Source organism: Pongo abelii, chromosome 1 (assembly GCF_028885655.2).
Source record: "Pongo abelii isolate AG06213 chromosome 1, NHGRI_mPonAbe1-v2.0_pri, whole genome shotgun sequence".
Taxonomy (NCBI): domain Eukaryota; kingdom Metazoa; phylum Chordata; class Mammalia; order Primates; family Hominidae; genus Pongo; species Pongo abelii.
In genome coordinates this window covers 19,804,306-19,823,885 of record NC_071985.2, presented here as the reverse complement: position 1 = coordinate 19,823,885, position 19,580 = coordinate 19,804,306, and the positions used below count along the sequence as shown (strand labels likewise).

General features: G+C 41.9%; 1 protein-coding gene and 1 non-coding gene across 3 annotated transcripts in view; both read right to left on the bottom strand.

Moving 5' to 3' along the window:
* Nucleotides 1-290: 290 nt before the first annotated feature.
* Nucleotides 291-19,580, bottom strand: part of ABCB10 (ATP binding cassette subfamily B member 10) — a 42,234-nt gene continuing 22,944 nt past the window's right edge. For both annotated transcript variants that reach the window (XM_063724752.1, XM_024238143.3), the window contains exons 7-13: nucleotides 15,311-15,406; nucleotides 13,859-14,068; nucleotides 10,870-10,949; nucleotides 9,578-9,758; nucleotides 5,255-5,298; nucleotides 2,550-2,584; nucleotides 291-2,119 (exon numbers count right to left, since the gene is read on the bottom strand). In XM_063724752.1, the coding sequence (XP_063580822.1) occupies nucleotides 1,888-2,119; nucleotides 2,550-2,584; nucleotides 5,255-5,298; nucleotides 9,578-9,758; nucleotides 10,870-10,949; nucleotides 13,859-14,068; nucleotides 15,311-15,406 (878 nt within the window). In that variant the 3' untranslated portion in view covers nucleotides 291-1,887. The remainder of the gene's footprint in view (nucleotides 2,120-2,549; nucleotides 2,585-5,254; nucleotides 5,299-9,577; nucleotides 9,759-10,869; nucleotides 10,950-13,858; nucleotides 14,069-15,310; nucleotides 15,407-19,580) is intronic.
* On the bottom strand, nucleotides 18,746-18,881 carry LOC112130883 (U4 spliceosomal RNA). Its single transcript, XR_002913056.2, has one exon. It is a non-coding gene; the product is annotated as a U4 spliceosomal RNA (small nuclear RNA).

Below are 19,580 nucleotides of genomic sequence, written 5' to 3'. Positions count from 1 at the left end.
GCACAGTTCCTTGTCCCTGATGTGGGTAGAAGATACTTATTTACTGCAGTGAAACAAACAATATTTGTAAGTAGGAAACAAGTGATGACATCAACAAACTTGATAAGGAGGAATGAATGGAACTTTTAATTACATGTTTTTGGATATGTGTAATGTTAGTCTTTTCTTTATTCCTGAATCTACACAGCCAAATTCTACTAAGAAACAATGTAGTGAGAAGTTTTATAAGAAATGACAGACTGCGTCTTTGGTTCCTGGGTCATTAAAAAAAAAAAAGTGACAGACACAGATAAAGTTCACTATAAATTTTAATCTATGATATAAAATATTACCTAAAGATAAAATTGAACATCATGTATCAGAAAATAAAACATAACAATGAAATGCAATTTTGTAAATACTTCTATGGCACAAGGATTATTTTCCTCAGATTCAACCTTGTAATTGTGTTTTGTTTGCTTTCTGAAAATCACACTTTATAAAGAACACAAGTAGAGCTTGTTAAAAATGATTGTCACAGATGGACTGTTTACTAATTCAAAGAACACTACATTCATTCATATCAATTTTATTAATTATGAAGAATAAAATATCATATTCCATGCTTTTCATGAAATAGTGGTTTCTTCTTCCAGTCTAATCAGGGAACTAATAAATGCTTAGTTCATGGGAAAACTTCCATCTGATTTACATTGACTTAATTACTTCTTAGGGTCTAGCCTCATCCATGGAGAAAAAGCACTTTTTCTTGAGGCAACAGCAAATTAACAGCACTGATACAAAATATGGCAAATTCAATGGTTGTAGCACTGCTTTAGGAATTTTGAGACTATAAATAAAACTATAACCATAAATAAAAGGGCTTATTAATATCTTCTTTTCAGGAGTGATACATTCTGAAGTTTTCTTGTTATTCTGTTGAATAGCAAGGACTTCCAAACTTAAATGTCTTAGGGCTGAAAATTAATTATATTCCTCAAATTTTAGCCTTATTAATGAAATTCCAGAAGTATTATAAAATAAGATTCAATTTGTCTTGAAATTATAAATTTGTAACAGATATTTTTCAAAATACCTGCCTTCAAACAACTTAAATGCAAAAATCATTCATTCTTAATAATACCTAGCAGTTCATGCCTTGCTTCGCAAAAGTACTCATACAAACACGTGAATTTAAAAAACACGTTTTTCTGTTCAAAAAATAAAGCTTCTGCCCTTTTAAAAACTTGTCAGGCTTTCATGTGCCAAAATGTTGAAAACTGCACATATTCAAACACAGTTCCCATAGGAACACATATTCCTCAGCTCTCACACCTTTGAAGACACAGGAGACGGGCAATATAAATGTTCCCTTCTTTCCAGCTGATGTTAAATAGTTAGGTTTGCTTCATGAGATTATTGGGATAAAGGGTTAAATTTTCAATTTCCATTATTCTATCTGTAAAATTAGACTTAAAAGTAGGTAGAATACTACCAGAAGAATTACACAGTGATTGGTAAACTGGCCTAAAATAATCAGGCTTTTTATTTATAATTGCCTTTTTAAGTTGTCATTTGACAACAGCTTCAATCTTTGACAGCAGGCAAAAGAAAATGAGGTGCCATGCTATATTAATTAAAATATTCCACAATAAAAGAAAATACGAAACCTGAAAATAACTTCAGTGCTATAGACATTTAAAAAGTTATAATTATTAAAACTGAATAAAAAGATCTTGAGAACAGGTACATTTCAAAACAATCTTTTACACACTTTGGAAAAAAATAGGTATTTTTCAAATAACTTGATATATGGTTTACGTATTTCATAGTCTCTGAGTTTTGTTTTTTTTTTCTGCAACACTGTTTTGCATTAAAGTCTCATATTGTTTACCAGTAATTGCTTCCTTATGCTGAAATAAAACTTTGTTTGTTCATTAGTTTTCTGTATATCCCATTTGGTTTTGAAAGCAGCTCTTCATTTTTTCCATATTCAGTAATTTTTCCTTGGTCAAGAACAGCAACCATATTAGCATTCTTAATGGTGGACAGACGATGGGCAATAACCAACACTGTTCTTCCATCCATCAGTCGATCTAGAGCTTCTTGAACAAGGTACTCATTTTCGGCATCCAGCGCACTGACACAGGAGCGCACACAAGAAAGCAAAGACGTCAGTGACACCCATGTGCTTCCTGATACACACATAGCAGCCCTTCCTGAGTAACCAATTTTTACTATGATCAAAATTTCAACTGTTTGGGACTTTCTGATTTCCATAACACTATACTGTGATGTAAGGAGAAAAGCACACTGCACGGTTACGGCTTACAGAGTGATTAGGATTGATGGCAACCATGTCTGAAGTGGACCCAGAACTCTCAACTAGGACTCAGTCTGCCCACTGCTTTTCAACTGTCATTATTAATTCAGCTTCCCTCACTTTAAAGTAAAGGGGGGAGAAAGCATTTTCAGTTGTATCACTTTGAGGTACAGAATTAAAAGTCTTTTGGTGAAGGAAGAATTTGGTTTAATACATATAATTGTATATATTATTAAGATATCCTCACCTGGTTGCTTCATCTAGGAGAAGAATTTTGGGATTCTGAAGAAGGAAAAAAAAGGAAAAGATAAAATAATTTTATTGGAAAAACACAAACTCTCAGCAATAAAAAAGGAATAAAATTCCGACACATGCTACAATGTGGATGAGCCTTGGAAACTTATGCTAAGTGAAAGAACCCAGACACAAAGAATCACATACTGTATGAGTTCACTTATATGAAATGTCCACAACAGGCACTTCTACAGATTGGTGGATATCTGGGGCTGGGTTCAATGCAGGAAATAAGGAAGGGGAGCTGCATGGCTGCTAAAGAGTAGAGGGTCCCTGGGGGGGTGATGAAAATGTTCTAAAATTGTGATGATGGATGCACAACACTGAATACACTAAAAACCAATGAATTTATTTTTTAAATGGGCAAATTATGTAGTATGTGAATTATATCTCAAAGCTGTTACAAAAAACCCCACAAATTACTGTCTGGGATAAGTACATAAATGAAAGAATTAGAGACTATTCTAAATGATCATCAGAGTAATCACTAGACCAGGTATCATTTATAGCACAGTTTTATCCTGCTGGTCAGTGAGATGGGAATCTAAAATGAGTAAGGTGGCCGGACGTGATGGCTCACGACTGTAATCCCAGCAATTTGGGAGGCCAAGGCAGGTGGATCACCTGAGGTCAGGAGTTTGGGACTAGCCTGGCCAACATGACAAAACCCCGTCTCTATTAAAAATATAAAAAAATTAGCTGGCCTGGTGGCGCATGCCTGTAATCCCAGCTACTCTGGATGCTGAGGCAGGAGAATCGCTTGAACTCGGGAAGTGGAGGCTGCAGTGAGCCAAGATCACACCACTGCACTCCAGCCTGGGTGACAGAGTAAGACTCTGTCTCAGAAAATAAATAAAGTAAATAAATAAATAAATAAATAAATAAATAAAATGAGTAAGGCTGAGTATGGTGGCTCACACCTGTAATCCCAACACTCTGGCAGGCTGAGTGGGGAGGACTGCTTGAGCCCAGGAGTTCAAGACCAGCTTGGGCAAAATAGCAAGACCCCATCTCTACCAAAAAAATTTTTTTTAACATTAGCTGGGTTTGGTATGGTATGCGCCTATAGTCCTAGCTCCCTGGGAGGCTGAGACAGGTAAATTACTGAAGCCCAGGAAGTCAAGGCTACAGTGAGCTTGCACTGCACTCCAGCCTGGGTGACAGAATGAGACCCTGTCACATTTAAAAATAAAATAAAATTAAAATTAAAAAGATATAGTCTATAACTTTCAAGGTATTGCTTATAGTTAATTTAGAAATAATAAACTAACTTTGGGAGGCCAAGGTGGGTGGATCACTTGAGGTCAGGAGTTCAAGACCAGCCTGGCCAACATGGTGAAACCCCACCTCTACTAAAAATACAAAAATCAGCTGGGTGTGGTGGCGTGCATCTGTGATCCCAGCTACGTGGGAGGCTGAGGCATGAGTATCACTTGCAACCTGGGAGGCAGAGGTTGCAATGTGCTGAGATCGGACCACTGCACTCCAGCCTAGGTGACAGAGCGATACTCTGTCTCAAAAAAAAAAAAAAAAAAGAAAAAAAGAAAAAATGAAAAAAGAAAAGCTAACATGTAAGACCAAAAAAAAAAAAAGACTAATCTGATGTAGATAAAATGTTACAAGTCTAGCTTTGCAAATGAAAACACACACCCTCACAAAAAGGTAGCTACTATTCTTCATATATTATTCACAATAGCCCCAAATTGGAAATGACCCAAGTGTTCATCAGCTGGTGAACAGATCAACAAATAGGGATCCATCCATACTACTCAACAGTAGACGGGAATAAAGTACTGATACAAGCTACAAATTGGAGAAATCTCAAAAACACTCCACCTGTACTAAGTGAAAGAAGCTAGATGCCAAAAACCATATATTGTCTGATTCCATTTATCTGAAATGTCTGGAAAAGCAAATCTAGACAGACAGAAAGTAGATTCGTGGCATCCTGGGGCTGGAAACAAGGAACGACTGCAAGTGGGCACGAGAGATCTTTTTAGGGTGACAGAAATGTTCTGAAACTGGACTTTGTGTGCAACCAACTCCGCAAATTTACTAAAAGTCACTGGAAAGTACATTTAAAATAAATGAATTTTATATATGTAAATTCTGCTTCAGTAAAGCTGTTTTTTTTTTTTTTTAAATCACCTATAAGCCTGAGAAGAACACTTGTATAACAAAGGGAAGGCTATTGCTTCCTTAAAAAGAGAATGCCTGCCTTTCAGCTAAAATAGCTCTTCCCTTTCCTTCTAGGAATCTTGTCTAAGTACGTCAAGTCTGTACTATTCACTTTAGCAGCTGATTACAGATTGTACAAATATGCATACTTATGCTGTTTTATATTTTGCATTAATAATCACTGTTTCACTGGCTAGACTGTACGCTTCTTGATGGAGGGTCCATGTGTTAAATTCTTCTACCTCCAACAACCTTAGCACAGTACTGGGCTCATGATACCTAAGAATTACTTATTAAATTTGGACAATATACTACACTAACTTACCTTTCACCAGAACTGTCACCTTCCCCCTCCAAGAAAAAAAAAAAAACAAACAAAAAACAAGAAAAGGAAGACGACAAATAGTAAATTACAAATTACAAGGTCCCTAATAAAAATAATCCCTAATTTAAAAAACATCCAAGTCGCTTCAGGCTTACCTTTAGCAGAGCACGGGCAATCGCAATCCGCTGTTTCTGCCCACCTGACAAAGACAATATTTAAAAAAAGAAAGCCTCAACAAAAAATCTTAGTAACAGGCTTTTATGGTAAACCATATAGCAATTTGAAGGTAAGCTTCTTCTAGTTAGTCACAGCTGACACAAATAGACCAGAAACCTATTTTAAAATATAGGTTTAAAATATATCAATCCCCAAATTAATAATTATTATCATAGCCAAAATGTATTGAGGACTTCCTATATACCAAGTATTTTCTTTTCTTTCTATTTTTGAGACAGGGTCTCGCTCTGTCACCCATGCTGGAGTGCAGTGGCATGATCACGGCTCATTGCAGCCTCAATCTCCTGGGCTCAAGTGATCCTCCCACCTCAGCCTCCCAAGTAGCTGAGACTACAGGTGTGCACCAACACACCTGGCTAATTTTTGGTAAAGACGGGGTTTTGCCATGTTGCCCAGCCTGGTCTCAAGCCCCGGGGCTCAAGCAATCCGCCCACCTCAGCCTCCCAAAGTGCTGGGATTATAGGCAGGAGCCACAGTGCCCAGCCAATACCAGGCATTTTCTATATGCACTGCATGTATTATTTCATTTAATGTTTTAATTTTAAATAATTTCAAACAAGGTCTTGCTCTGTCACCCAACTGGAGTGCAATGGCATGAACATGGCTCATTGCAGCTTCAACCTCCTGGACTCAAGTGATCCTCCTGTCTCAGCCTCCTGAGTAGCTGGGACCACAGGCCCATACCACCAAACCTGGCTAATTTTTAAAATTTTTTGTAGAGATGGTCTTGCTCTGTTGCCCAGGCTGGTGTCAAACTCCTGGACCCAAGAGATCCTCCTGCCTTGGTCTCCCAAAGTGCTGAGATTGTGAGCCACTGTGTGAGCCACGGTGCCTGGCTAATCTTTTTAAAAATCCTATGAGATAGACCCTATAATTATTCCCATTTTACAGATGATAGACTGAGATACAAAGCGACATGTCCAAGATCTCACAGTTGGTAAGTAGTGGAACTGAGATCTGAACCTACACAGTGCAAGGGGTATGCTCTTAAAAGCATGTAAAGATCTATGCTGTTCATCACTACACATACTTCCTCCCTAGCAGAATATCCAATGTAGCAAGGAAACCAGAAACTCAAGATATTTGCAGGTTTCCAAAGAACAGTTGAAATGTCTGGGAGCAAAGGACATCAATGGTGCTGAGACTGATAATTCTAATATTCCCACATTATAGCAATTCTTCTTTTTTTATTTTTTTTTGAGACAAGAGTCTTGCTCTGTCTTCCAGGTGGAGTGCAATCATGGCTCACTGCAACCTCTCGCTCCTGGGCTCAAGTGATTCTCCTGCCTCAGCCTCCCCAGTACCTGGGACTACAGGCAGTGCCACCATACCTGGCTAACACAGCACTTATTCTTTAAGATGTTCTTTTCCCCTCCTCTAGAGGAAAAAATAGTACTATGTGTACATGTACGACACTGAAAGTTACAGTAAGCCACTCTAATCCTGTCTTTTTAAGTTCAAATTCTACTAAAAGTGAGGGAACAAACTGGAAGTAGGTGTGGGAGAAGGTGGGATGGAGTGGAGTCAGCAGAATCTGTGTTGATTCCCTCCCTATCTTTGTCTCACCCCATCCTCCCTCTTTTCCTCCAGGGATGCTACTCCTAAGTCATACTTGGAAAGTCTCAGAGTGCTCACTCCTCCCAACTTAAATTATATATAAAACCCAATTCCATTTTTGGGGATAAAAAACATTCCTTTTTGATTTTATTGGCTGAACATACTTATCAACAGTAGTTGCTGGACATCATTTTATTTCATATAAGAGAGGTTCATCCTCTAGATCTGAGGTGTGTGGTGCTGCTAAATGCTGCTCTCAAACAGGAAACCAGTGCACACAAGGAGGGCAGTGAGGAAAACCCTCTCCTGAGCCTCTGATTGGTGAGGGTGTCTGAGTGCCCTGAGGTAGGTCCTTAGAGCAGCCTGCTGATGACTTAGGTCCCCTCTGAGTCATTTGTGGTGCCAGTCAGTACACTGGGAATCTATTACTAGGTGCTCTCTTCCTCCCAGAAAGCAAGAGCAGACTGGAACCTCTGGTTACTTCGCTGAGAAACGGAACTGGAGGATCCTACCAGAGGGAAGGACATGCAGAATCTGTGTCAAGGAAGGTGATGTGCTCTTAGGACAAGCCTCACACTTCAATGTTCAATAATTTCACCACGAGCAGTTTACACTGGTTTTCTGCCCCGTTTCTCAGATACGTTTCAGAGATGAAGTAGCAGTTCACTTTTACACAGCAGTCAGGAATTCTACTCCTGGAACATCTCAGATCTATCAAAGACGCCTTTTCATTTACTGCTTATATATATATATTTTTAATCATATACAATAAGCTTAAAACCCTTTTGTTATATATTTTCTGTGGTCTAACTTCAAATGAAAAGTTTAGCATAGGAAAAGACTATTGTTTTAGTCTAATCTGCCAGCCTTCACTGTGACAAAAAGGCACCCACCCTCTGCTCAAACAGAGACAAGTTTTTTTTGTTTGTTTTTGTTTTTTTTAAGACAGAGTCTCACTCACTCTGTCACTAAGAGTGGAGTGCAGTGGTGCGATCTCAGCTCACTGCAACCTCTGCCTCGCTGGGCTCAAGCAGTACTCCTATCTCAGCCTCCCGAGTAGCTGGGACCATAGGTGCTCACCACCACACCTGGCTATTGTTTTGTATTTTTGGTAGAAAGGGCGTCTCACCATGTTGCCCAGGCTGGTCTCGAACTACTGAGCTCAAGCAATCAGCCTGTCTTGGCCTCCCGGAGTGCTAGGACTACAGGCATGAGCCACCATGCCCGGCCAGGAACTTGTTATCTTGCAAGGAAACATTTCAATATTTGTATTGAAAAAAAAAGTGTTTAGCTGAACACTTATTTCTCTTTAAGTTCTACTCATTGGTTCATTTCTGCACTTTAAAGAAATACAAAGTGAGTCTTCTCTCTCCTCAAATTATGGCAACCATAATGTGATCCAGAATGATAGGTGTGGTCTGACATCACAGGGAATCGCTCACTTTGCCTCACAGCCGTGAGTCCATTCAGCAAATTACGGCCCACAGGCCAGACTTGAACCGTGGCTTGTTTATGCACAGCCCTCAAGCTAAGAATGTGTTTTACATTTTTAAAGTTGCTTAAAAATACACACACAAAGAAGGATGTGTGACAGCAATCATATGTGACCCATAAAACCCACAATTTTTTTTTTTTTGAGACAGAGTCTCACTCTGTCTCCCAGGCTGGAGCGCAATGGCACAATCTTGGCTCACTGCAACCTCTGCCTCCTGGGTTCAAGCAATTCTCAAGCCTCAGCCTCCACAGTAGCTGGGATTACAGGTGCCCACCACCACGCCCGGCTAACTTTTTGTATTTTTAGTAGAGACGGGGTTTCACCATGTTCACCAGGCTAGTCTTGAACTCCTGATCTCAAGTGATCCACCCGCCTCGGCCTCCCAAAGTGCTGGGATTATAGGTGTGAGCCACCGTGCCTGGCCAAAATCCACAATATTTACTCTCTAGCTCTTTAAAGTAAAGTTTGTCAAACCCTGGTCTAGTATGTAGGGAGTAAATAATTCTTCAAATTTCAGCTTTGTTCCTGATGCACATTCCCTGACTCCATGGGCAAATCATCCTGCCACTTATTATTTTCTTTAATTTTTGAGGGTCTCAGGTTGCAAAGCACAGTTGTTGTTTTGTTTTTTTTTTCAGATGAAAAAAAGCTTGCTGTGGCTGAGTACTACTCAGAATTTTTGGAACACACATGGGGTAGAAAGTGAAAGAAAACACTGTGGAGTTTTCCACATATAAGAGAGCAAGTGGTAAGGCTAATTTCAAAAACTCTAAAGATGAAAACCTAATTAGAAAAGAATACTGCAATATAGAAACATGTGGGCCGGGCACGGTGGCTCATGCCTGTAATCCCAGCACTTTGCGAGGGCAAGGTTGGCGGATCACGAGGTCAGGAGATCAAGACCACCCTGGCTAACACAGTGAAATCCTGTCTCTACTAAAAATACAAAAAATTAGATGGACGTGGTGGCGGGTGCCTGTGGTCCCAGCTACTCGGGAGGCTGAGGCAGGAGAATGGCATGAACCTGGGAGGCGGAGCTTGCAGAGAGCAGAGATCGCGCCACTGCACTCCAGCCTGGGTGACAGAGCAAGACTCTGTCTCAAAAAAAAAAAAAAAAAAAAAAAACAAGAAACATGTGAAAAGTTCTTTGGATATAGAGACTTTGCTACAAAGCAGTAAAGAAATGCACCTGAGAGGAGAACACCCTTTTCTCCAACCACAGTGTTGAACCCTTGGGGGAAATTCCGGATGAAGGCCACTGCATTGGCCACTTCAGCCACTCTCTGGATTTCCTCAGCGGTCACAGAGGAAGGGTCATCAGCACCATAAGCAATGTTCTCAGCAATAGAGCAAGAAAACAAAATGGGTTCCTACAAATTAGAAATAAAACATATCATGAATTTCAAACAGACTTAAAACATGTCTAATAAATTTAGACCTAGAAGTCTTTTTTAAAATTTATGTTTTGCCACGAACAGGATTTTATCATCTGTAGTTCTCACCATGTTGCAGGCAATGAGACCTCACAGCAGGTGCCTGCAAGGCGCCTGGCACAAGGTAGGAACTTCGTAAATGTCAGTCCCCTGCCTTAGGAATCAGGAGGCACCGGGAGACCCCAAGTCCATCTGCATTTTCCAGCTGCCTGCCTTCCACTCAGGACAAAGCGGGGAATCCATCTCCATCCATTACTTTTTGAAATACACACAAATCAGATGGGAACAAACAATTCTGACAGAACCCTATGGAGTAGTCCTAAAAAATAAGCAAACTTCCAGGCTCTTTTCTCCATCCTTAATCATATACACCACTGATGTCCCTACACTCCTGAGCACCCATCACTGTCCACCTGCCCTCACCCAAGTGGAGTGGGGAGAGGATGAGCTAATCACAAAGAGAGGTTCAGAAATGGGGGGAGGCTCAGGTTTGTATGCTGTGTGCACAGCCTGTTAATAAAAATTAAAACAGCTGCAGCAACATTTCCCTGCCCCAAAGGGTCTTGTGAAAATGGCCTTATCAAAGTGACCACATTACATTAACACTCTGCTTTGAAATCTGCAACTTCTTTGCAAGGAGGACTCTGACTCTTGCCATAGTCTTTGCTCACTTCTCCCTGAAACCCATTATGCAGAATAGTAGACTGTGGCTGGTAATGAAAATGGGAAGAATCAGTAAAAGCTAAAAAAGAGTCAATAAAATCTTCTATCATTTCCTCCCCATCCTGTAGACTATCTAGTAATGGTAGTCTCCAGCTTTCAATAAAAAGTCAATGCTTCACCCTTGCTCAGTCATTTAGGGTTTTCAGGAAACAGCGCTACTTGCAAACCTAAACAACCTGCCATGTGAGATGAGCTTAATACATCCCAAAGACTTCCATTCCTTCTCTCTTGAGAAGTTCAAGACAAAAAAAAAAAAAAAAGCAAAGCAAAAGACAAAAGTAATTTTAAAAGAAAGTGAAATAGAAATGGAAGCCTCTCTTCTTACCTGACTCACTGTCCCAATCTTGGATCTCAGCCACACTGGGTTTAGCCGACGGATGTCATGGCCATCAAGACTAATAGTTCCTTGTTGAGAGGAAAGGAAAGAGTCACTGAGTGTGATGAGGCTGATGACCAACACGGAAGGGATCCGGTGGGAAAATTCCAGACTCATTTTTTAAAGATCAAAATGTACTGAAAATCTCCAGATGGACTCTTAAAACTAACATATTTCATGAAATTTCAGAGCTAAAAGGGACTTTCTGGATTGTCCAAGTTATTGTTTCCCTACAGTAGCTGGATGACTATCTCACCGAGTCCATCTGTCCAGCTTGCCTTCCTGTACTCCGGAGGTTCTAGGAAGTTTTCCCAAAACTCCCTAGTGACTTAGGATTCCACCGATAAGATGCACTTGTGCAAAGCTTTAATTCAGAAGGGAGGGGCAAGCCATGAGGCGTCCACTTGTGGCACAAATATTGGCAGAGGTGGCACAGCTCTGAAGCTGGCACCCATGATGGCAACTGCCTAAATCTGTAGCTTCCTGACCATGCCAGTGTCAGCAGCTACCTTGAAGGCCTGGTTCTGGGGTGGAGTTCTGGGAACTGTCCTGGAAGTACAACCTAGAATCTATTTTGTCATTCCTGCCAGTGATTTTTGAGCTCTTGTATTACTCCTTAAAATATCCCTTTCTGTAATAAGCTTAGTTGGTGAGGAATCTGTTGTCTGCAACTAAGAATCTGGTCGATACAATGGCAGAGCTTTTAAATAATCAGACGCTATCTCTATGACTTTTGCTAACAGAATTCTTCACATTGAGGGTGCTCAACAAAACTTGGTGATGATGACAACAGTGACAGCATAAGAAATGCCATTTCTTCTCAGTTAATGTTGTGGAATTATAGAAGCCAGCTGGAAACATTCACAAACTGGCAAAAACTTGAGGTCTTTGACAAAAAAGCACAAAGCTCTTTATAGACTACACATGGCAGACATTTAACTGCAGTTTGCTTTGTCCTGGATTTATTCATTGTGATGAAGAAACTAGAGACTCAGTATTTTTACTTGAATTACAGCAACCTAAATAGGATTCTTTCTTGTCTTTTTTTTTCCTTTTTATGGAGAACAAGGTCTCACTATATTGCCCAAGCAGGTCTCAAACGCCCGCGCTCAAGCTATCCTCCCACCTCTGCCTCCCTAAGAGCTGAGATTACAGGCGTGAACTACTGTGTCCGGCTAACTAGGATTTTCTTAAACTCCAAATTTTATAGCAAGTCAATGGTGAATCAAGAAAGCGATTCCAGAGACAAACAATGTAGTAAGCCCCATTTTAACACAGGTGGTGATTCCGTGGGTCAGGATTTGCAAGTCACATATTTATCTGACATGTAACCAGCTCTCACATTGTTTTAACCAAAAAGCGTAAGCACAAAGACACAAAACGTTCATTTTTTAAATTAAAGAATTATTTTTTTTTTTAATAAATAGAGACAGGGTCTCACTATGTTACCCGGGCTGGTGTCCAACTTGTGGCCTCAAGTGATCCTCCCACCTCAGCCTCCCAAAGTGTTGGAATTACAGGTGTGGGGCTCCACATCTGGCCAAAATATTCTTTCTAAATTCATGATTTGATTTTTACTCAGAGTTGTTTGCTTGCTGACATTTTACTCAGAGTTGTTTGCTTGTTTGTAGTAGACATTGTTGTCTACTACAGGGAAGATAGAAGGAAGTAAAATCATGTGCTCTTTGCTCTTAAAGATGTTATAATCCAGTTAAAAATAAAATAAAAACTAGAATGAGAAAAATCATCCATTAAGAAAATCCCGGCTGGGCGCGGTGGCTCACGCCTGTAATCCGAGCACTTTGGGGGGCCGAGGCGGATGGATCATGAGGTCAGGAGATCGAGACCATCCTGGCTAACACGGTGAAACCCCGTCTCTACTAAAAATACAAAAAAAATTAGCCGGGCGTGGTGACAGGTACCTGTGGTCCCAGCTACTCGGGAGGCTGAGGCAGGAGAATGGCATGAACCCGGGAGGCAGAGCTTGCAGTGAGCTGAGATCGCGCCACTGCACTCCAGCCTGGGCGACAGAGCAAGACTCCATCTCAAAAAAAAAAAAAAGAAAATCCCTACTAGCTCAAAATAGCTTCAATGGAACAGTCACATAGAAGTGAATCACTGGCCGGGCGCAGTGGCTCACGCCTGTAATCCCAGCACTTTGGGAGGCCAAGGCGGGCGGATCACGAGGTCAGGAGATTGAGACCATCCTGGCTAACACGGTGAAATCCCGACTCTACTAAAAATATAAAAAATTAGCCGGGCGTGGTGGCAGGCAGGCGCCTGTAGTCCCAGCTACTCGGGAGGCTGAGGCAGGAGAATGGCGGGAACCCGGGAGGCAGAGCTTGCAGTGAGCTGAGATTGCGCCACTCCACTCCAGCCTGGGCGACAGAGCAAGACTCTGTCTCAAAAAAAAAGAAGTGAATCACTGATTGCCAAGTTAACTGTGTGCACAATAAGCACTCAATGGGTCACAGGCAGAGGCAGAGGTTCTCTAGGAGCTCCCTATCGCTCCTGCGCCCAGCATGCGCGCTGGCACACGGTGGTTCTCCAGGGTGCTGCTGGTGTGTAGGGATGTCCAGCGGCACCCCAGGCACCTTCTCCTGGCTGCTGAGCACAGCCTCATCCACCTGCTCCCAGTAGAGGGCATATCCAGAGGAGATACCCGCATGGGAGATGAGGAGGTAGAACTGGGGAAGTCACTCTGGGCTTGAAGAGGTAGGACACATTACATACAAAAAGCTCTAAAGGCCTCTGTATGAGCTGTCATGCCCCTGCAAATGACACCTTCTGTTTGAGGGATTTCTTTCCACCGGCACTTAGAAAAGAAGGTACTCTCACAAAATAAGGTATCTGCATGGTTTGAGCATCTCCCAGGGCGCAAAAGTGGGAGCAGAGCTCCGGAGAGTCCCCCGGTGCTATAGTGTGGTGAACCACTTACCAGAAGCAGGGTCATACAACCTCAGCAGGAGCGAAAGCACTGTTGATTTGCCAGAACCACTTGGGCCAACCAGTGCCGTGACAGATCCTGACGGAATGGAAAGGCTGAAATCCTGAAATATGGGCACCTCTGGGCGAGCTGGATAGGCAAAATGCACGTTCTTAAACTCCAAAGCACCCTGGAAGCTTTTCTCATTTAAGATGACCCCCTCTGAAACATAAAATGGAATATTAATTACTAACAGCAAAAAATTAAACTCAAAAGCTGAACTCGGTTCTCCTACTCATCTGGCTATGGATGGGTGACTCCACCACAGCTAATCCTGGTATATGAGCTCTTAAAGGGCAAGTCAGAAGCAGACCTAGGCTAAATGCTTACCACGTGCCAACTCTGCACCTACTATGTCCAAGGTATTATATACGTAGATGGTCTTACTTGATCCTTACAACCCTGAGAGGCAGAAATTATAATTCCAATTTTGCTGATGAGGACATTGAAGACCACAGACAACAACCTGCTTAAGCTAACAAGTAGTGGAGTTAAGATCCACCCTTGTTAGTCTGGTTTCAAACCCGATGGCCTTCTCTCTACGCCACTGCCTCTGTGTAGCTCCAGAGTTTATCTTACCTACCTGGAATAAATATTTTGAAAGAGTTATGATGAAACGGGGAGCGCTGCACAGCAGCCGCAGAACTGGAGGGGTCAGAGGTCTGTTCTGCCCTGGTGTTCACCTGCTGTGCTTTGGGAGACACCACTGAAACTCTCTCAGCTGGGCCTATTTCCTAGGCCTATCACATTGGAGAATATTGGGCTTTCACTTATGGACCTGGGGCTACCTAACAATGTCCTAGGAAGTTAATAAGCAGTTGGGAGTGGTTACTACTCATAGCCATTTCTCCCGATTCCTGGCTAGTTGGTTTAGGCCCTACAGCTCCAGAGAAGTCACTGATAAGGAAGGAGATGGCTCCAGCCAATGAGTACCAGCCTCCCCTACCCCACACCAAAATGCCAAGAAACTTAGATATTTTCTTATGTCTGATTCCTCCTCCCTTCTTCCCATCATAGCCCTCCACAGAGATGTCAGAATCACTAGGGAAGATCAATTTGGCGGACTAGCTGGGACCCTTCCTAGTCACAGCCCTGGGCCACACTGACTTCCATCCTGCCCTTTGCGGTAACACCCAGATGCAAGGAGGGGAACAGAGGGCAGCACACTATGTGGCCAGCCCATGCATCCAGGGACACCCTGGCCCACAACAGTGCCCCAGCAGCTGTCCCACCCCCTCTCATAGAAAACCTGACCGCCCCCCCGCCAGACCCACCATGCAGCAGGAGCCACATCCTTACTGTGGCTCATCCCTCACGCCCTTGCAGGCAGGGGAAAAGCTGGTCTCATTGTTCAAAGCCACATTTGTTAATCCTAGCAAAGAAACAATCAATTTTCAGACCCACCGTTAAAAGGCAGCTTGGGCTCTCTCTCCAGGAGCTCCCAGAGGCGCCCCCCTGCACCCAGTCCTTTCATCAGCTCCGAGTAGAAAGAGCTCAGACCTGAGGACGAGAAGCAGAATCCACACACATGTCCACCACTGGCACTGGCACTGGCACTGGCCACCACTCCTCCGAAAGGAGTGACAATGATTGCTTTTAATATAAAATCTGTTATCAATATTTTCAAAAAACAACTTGAGGCAGCTTCCTGGGAACTGATACTCAGAATTGCTTGTCTCATACTCTAGTTTTCCTTTGGCTTCTCCTCCAGTTTCATTGATTTTTTTTTTTTTTTGATACAGATTATCACTCTGACACTCAGGCTGGAGTGCAGTGGCACGATCTCAGCTCACTGCAATCTCCATCTCCCCAATTCAAGTGATTCTCCTGCCTTAGCCTCCCGAGTAGCTGGGATTACAGGTGCACGCCACCAGGCCTGGATAATTTTTTTATTTTTAGTAGAGATGGGGTTTCGCCATGTTGGCAAGGCTGCTCTCAAACTCCTGACCTTAGGTGATCCACCCGCCTCGGCCTCCCAAAGTGTGGGATTATAGGCATGAGCCACTGCACCCGGCCACATTTCACTGATTTCTAATAAGGATTTAATGTTTGATCAGGGATTGAAAAACATATATAGTCATACTCATCAACCACTGGATTAAAATCATAATGCCGCAGAGGAAATCTACCTAGTTAAAAGCATAGCAATTTAACTGAAATGTAATGCTATCTCATAATTTAAAAAAATATAAAATACTTCAATGTTGATTTTAAAGACAAATCCACAAAATAATACCTCACCTTCAGGCACTCAATAAATACAACTTTGATAAGCTACTCACATTCTCCCATATACTTCAAGTAATCCCTAGATTACTTACAATACCTCATACAATGTAATGCTATGTAAAAAAAAAAAAAAAAAAAAAAAGGGCCAGGCAAAGTGGCTCATGGCTGTAATCTCAACACTTTGGGAGGCCAAGGTGGGAGGACTGTAGAGCCCAGGAGTTCAACACCAGCCTGGGCAACACAGAGAGAACCCTATTTCTACAAAAAATAACTGTAAGGCCAGGCCTGGTAGCATGTGCCTATATTCCTAATTACTTGGGAGGCTGAGGCAGGAGGATCACTTGAGTCCAAGAGGTTAAGGCTGCAATGAGGTATTACTGCCCCACTGCACTCTGGCAGCACTCAGGGCAACAGAGCAAGACCCTGTCTCAAAACAAAAAACAACAACAACAAAAAAACTTTCACAGTAGCAAAAACTGAAATAAATTTGGTTAATGTTAAACATTCCAGCAATCTCTTTATTTTTATTTTTTTGTGGAGACAGGGTCTTACTATGTTCCCTAGACTGGTCTTAAACTCCTGGGCTCAAGCAATCCTCCTGCCTTGGCCTCCTGAAGTGCTGGAATTACAAGTGTGCATCACCATCCCTGGTCTCTAGCGATCACTTTTTAAAGTCAGCTTTGAACCATTTTTTTTTTTTTTTTTTGAGACGAAGTCTTGCTCTGCTGTGGTGTAGTATTTATCACTGAACCTCTGCCTCCCAGGTTCAAGCAATTCTCCCTGCCTCAGCCTCCCGAGTAGCTGGGATTACAGGCGCCCCCCACCATGCCTGGCTAATCTTTGTATTTTTAGTAGAGATGGGGTTTCACCATGTTGGCCAGGCTGGTCTCCAACTCCCAACCTCAAGTGATGTACCCACCTCAGCCTCCCAAAGTGCAGGGATTATAGGTGTGAGCCACCATGCCTGGCCTGAACCATTTAACAACTTAAACCCCAAATGCAATGGTCTACATCAAATGTGAGGACATTTATTTGTAACATTTTCCCTCAGTGAGGATGCTGAAAAAATACAATTAAAATATTCTATGGTATGAATATTTACGCAAGATACAATGGACTAAGATTTTTAGGCTGAATTAAAAATGCATTTGGCAAAAATAGACCCCCATGAACAGTCAACTGATTTTTGACAAAGAAGCAAAGGCAATACAATGGAGATGCAATGGCAATATACACATTATCTTTTTAACAAATGGTTCTAGAACAACTGAACATCCACATGCAAAGAAGAAATCTAGACACAGACCTTACACCTTTCCCAAAAACTAATATAGAGTTAATTACAGACCTAATGTAAAACACAAAACAATAAACTCCTAGAAGGCAATATAGGAGCAAGTGTAGATGACCTTGAATTTGGTGATGACTGTCTAGATACAATACCAAAGGTACAATCCATGAAAGAAAGAAGCTGGACTTCATTAAAATAAAAAATGTACGCTTTGCAAAAGACAATGTGAAAAGAAGAGGACCAGCCACAAACCGGAAGAAAATATCTGTAAAAGACCTATCCAATAAAGGATTGCTACCCAAAATATACGAAGAACTCTTAAAACTCAACAATACGGAAACATGAAGACTTACTTAAAAATGGTCAAAAGTCCTGAACAGACAACTCACCAGAGAAGATATACAGAGAGTAAATAAGCATATGAACAGATGCCCAACATCATATGTCATCAGGGAAATGCAAACTAAAACAACAATGAAATACCATGCATCTATCAGAATGGCTAAAAGCTAGAACGCCGACGCCACCAAATGCTGGGGTGGATGTGGAGCAACAAGAACTCTCATTCCTTGCTGGTAGGGATGCAAATGGGACACACACTTTGGAAGGCAGTTTGGGAGTTTCTTACAAAACTAAAATTTTTTTTTGTAAGAAAAAAAATTCATTCAGTCACCATAGAGATGTCAAAAATTGCCAATGCTGGCCGGGTGCGGTGGCTCACACCTGTAATCTCAGCACTTTGGGAGGCCAAGGTGGGCAGATCACTCGAGACCAGGAGTTCAAGACCAGCCTGGCCAACATGGTGAAACCCTGTCTCTACTAAAAAAAAAAATACAAAAATTAGGCCAGGCGCAGATGGCTCATGCCTGTAATCCCAGGACTTTGGGAGGCCGAGGCAGGTGGATCACCTGAGGTCAGGAGTTCAAGATCAGCCTGGACAACATGGTGAAACCCCTTCTCTACTAAAAATACAAAAAAAATAGCTGGACGCAGTGGCATGCACCTGTAGTCCCAGCTACTTGGGAGGCTGAGGCTGGAGAATCGGTTGAACCTAGGGGGTGGAGGTTGCAGTGAGCCAAGACTGCGCCACTGCACTCCAGCCTGGGTGACAGAGCAAGACTCCATCTCAAAAAAAAAAAAAAAAAAAAAAAAAAAAAAAAAAAAAAAAAAAAAAAAGGGCCGGGCATGGTGGCAGATACCTGTAATCTCAGCTCTTTGGGAGGCTGAGGCACAAGAATTGCTTGAGCCCGGGAGGTGGAGGTTGCAGTGAGCTGAGATGATGCTACTGCACTCCAGCCTGGGCAACAGAATGAGACTCCCTTTAAAAAAAAAAAAACCTTGCCAATGCTGACTACATTGCAACATCACAGAAGGGTATTGAGAAAAGTTTTCAATTAGCAATAATTACACCTCAGATAAACCTCATTGCCTACGATACTGCCACTGTGCTAAGCTAAACATATTCTTACCATCCAATCAAGCAGTTGTACTCCTTGGTATTTACCTAAATGAGCTGAAAACTTCTATCTACACAAAAACCTACACATGGATGTTTATAGCAGCTTTATTCATCATTGCCAAAACTTAGAAGCAGCCAAGTGTCCTTTACTAGGTGAATGAATAAACTGTTGTACATCCACGCAATGGAATATTATTCAGTGCTAAAAATAAATGAGCTATCAAGCCATAAAAAGACATGGAGAAATCTTAAATGCATATTTCTATGAAAAGAGCCAATCAAATGCTACATATTGCATGATTACAAATATATGACATTCTAGAAAAGGCATAACCATGGAAACAGTAGGTTGCAGAAGGGTGATGAATAAGCAGAGCTCAGAGGATCTTTGAGGCAGTGAAACTACTCTGTATGATACAGTAATGTTGGATACATGTCATTTTGCATTTGTCCAAACCCACAGAATGTACAACACCAAGAGCGAACCCTAATGTAAAGTGTGGACTTTGGGTGTAATGCTGTGTCAATGTAGGCTCTTTTTTTTTTTTTTCTTTTTTGAGACAGAGTCTCACTCTGTCACCCAGGCTGGAGTGCAGTGGCGCAATCCCAGCTCACTGCAACCTCTGCCTCCCAGGTTCAAGCAATTCTCCTGCCTCAGCCTCCCGAGTAGCTGGGATTACAGGCATGAACCAGCA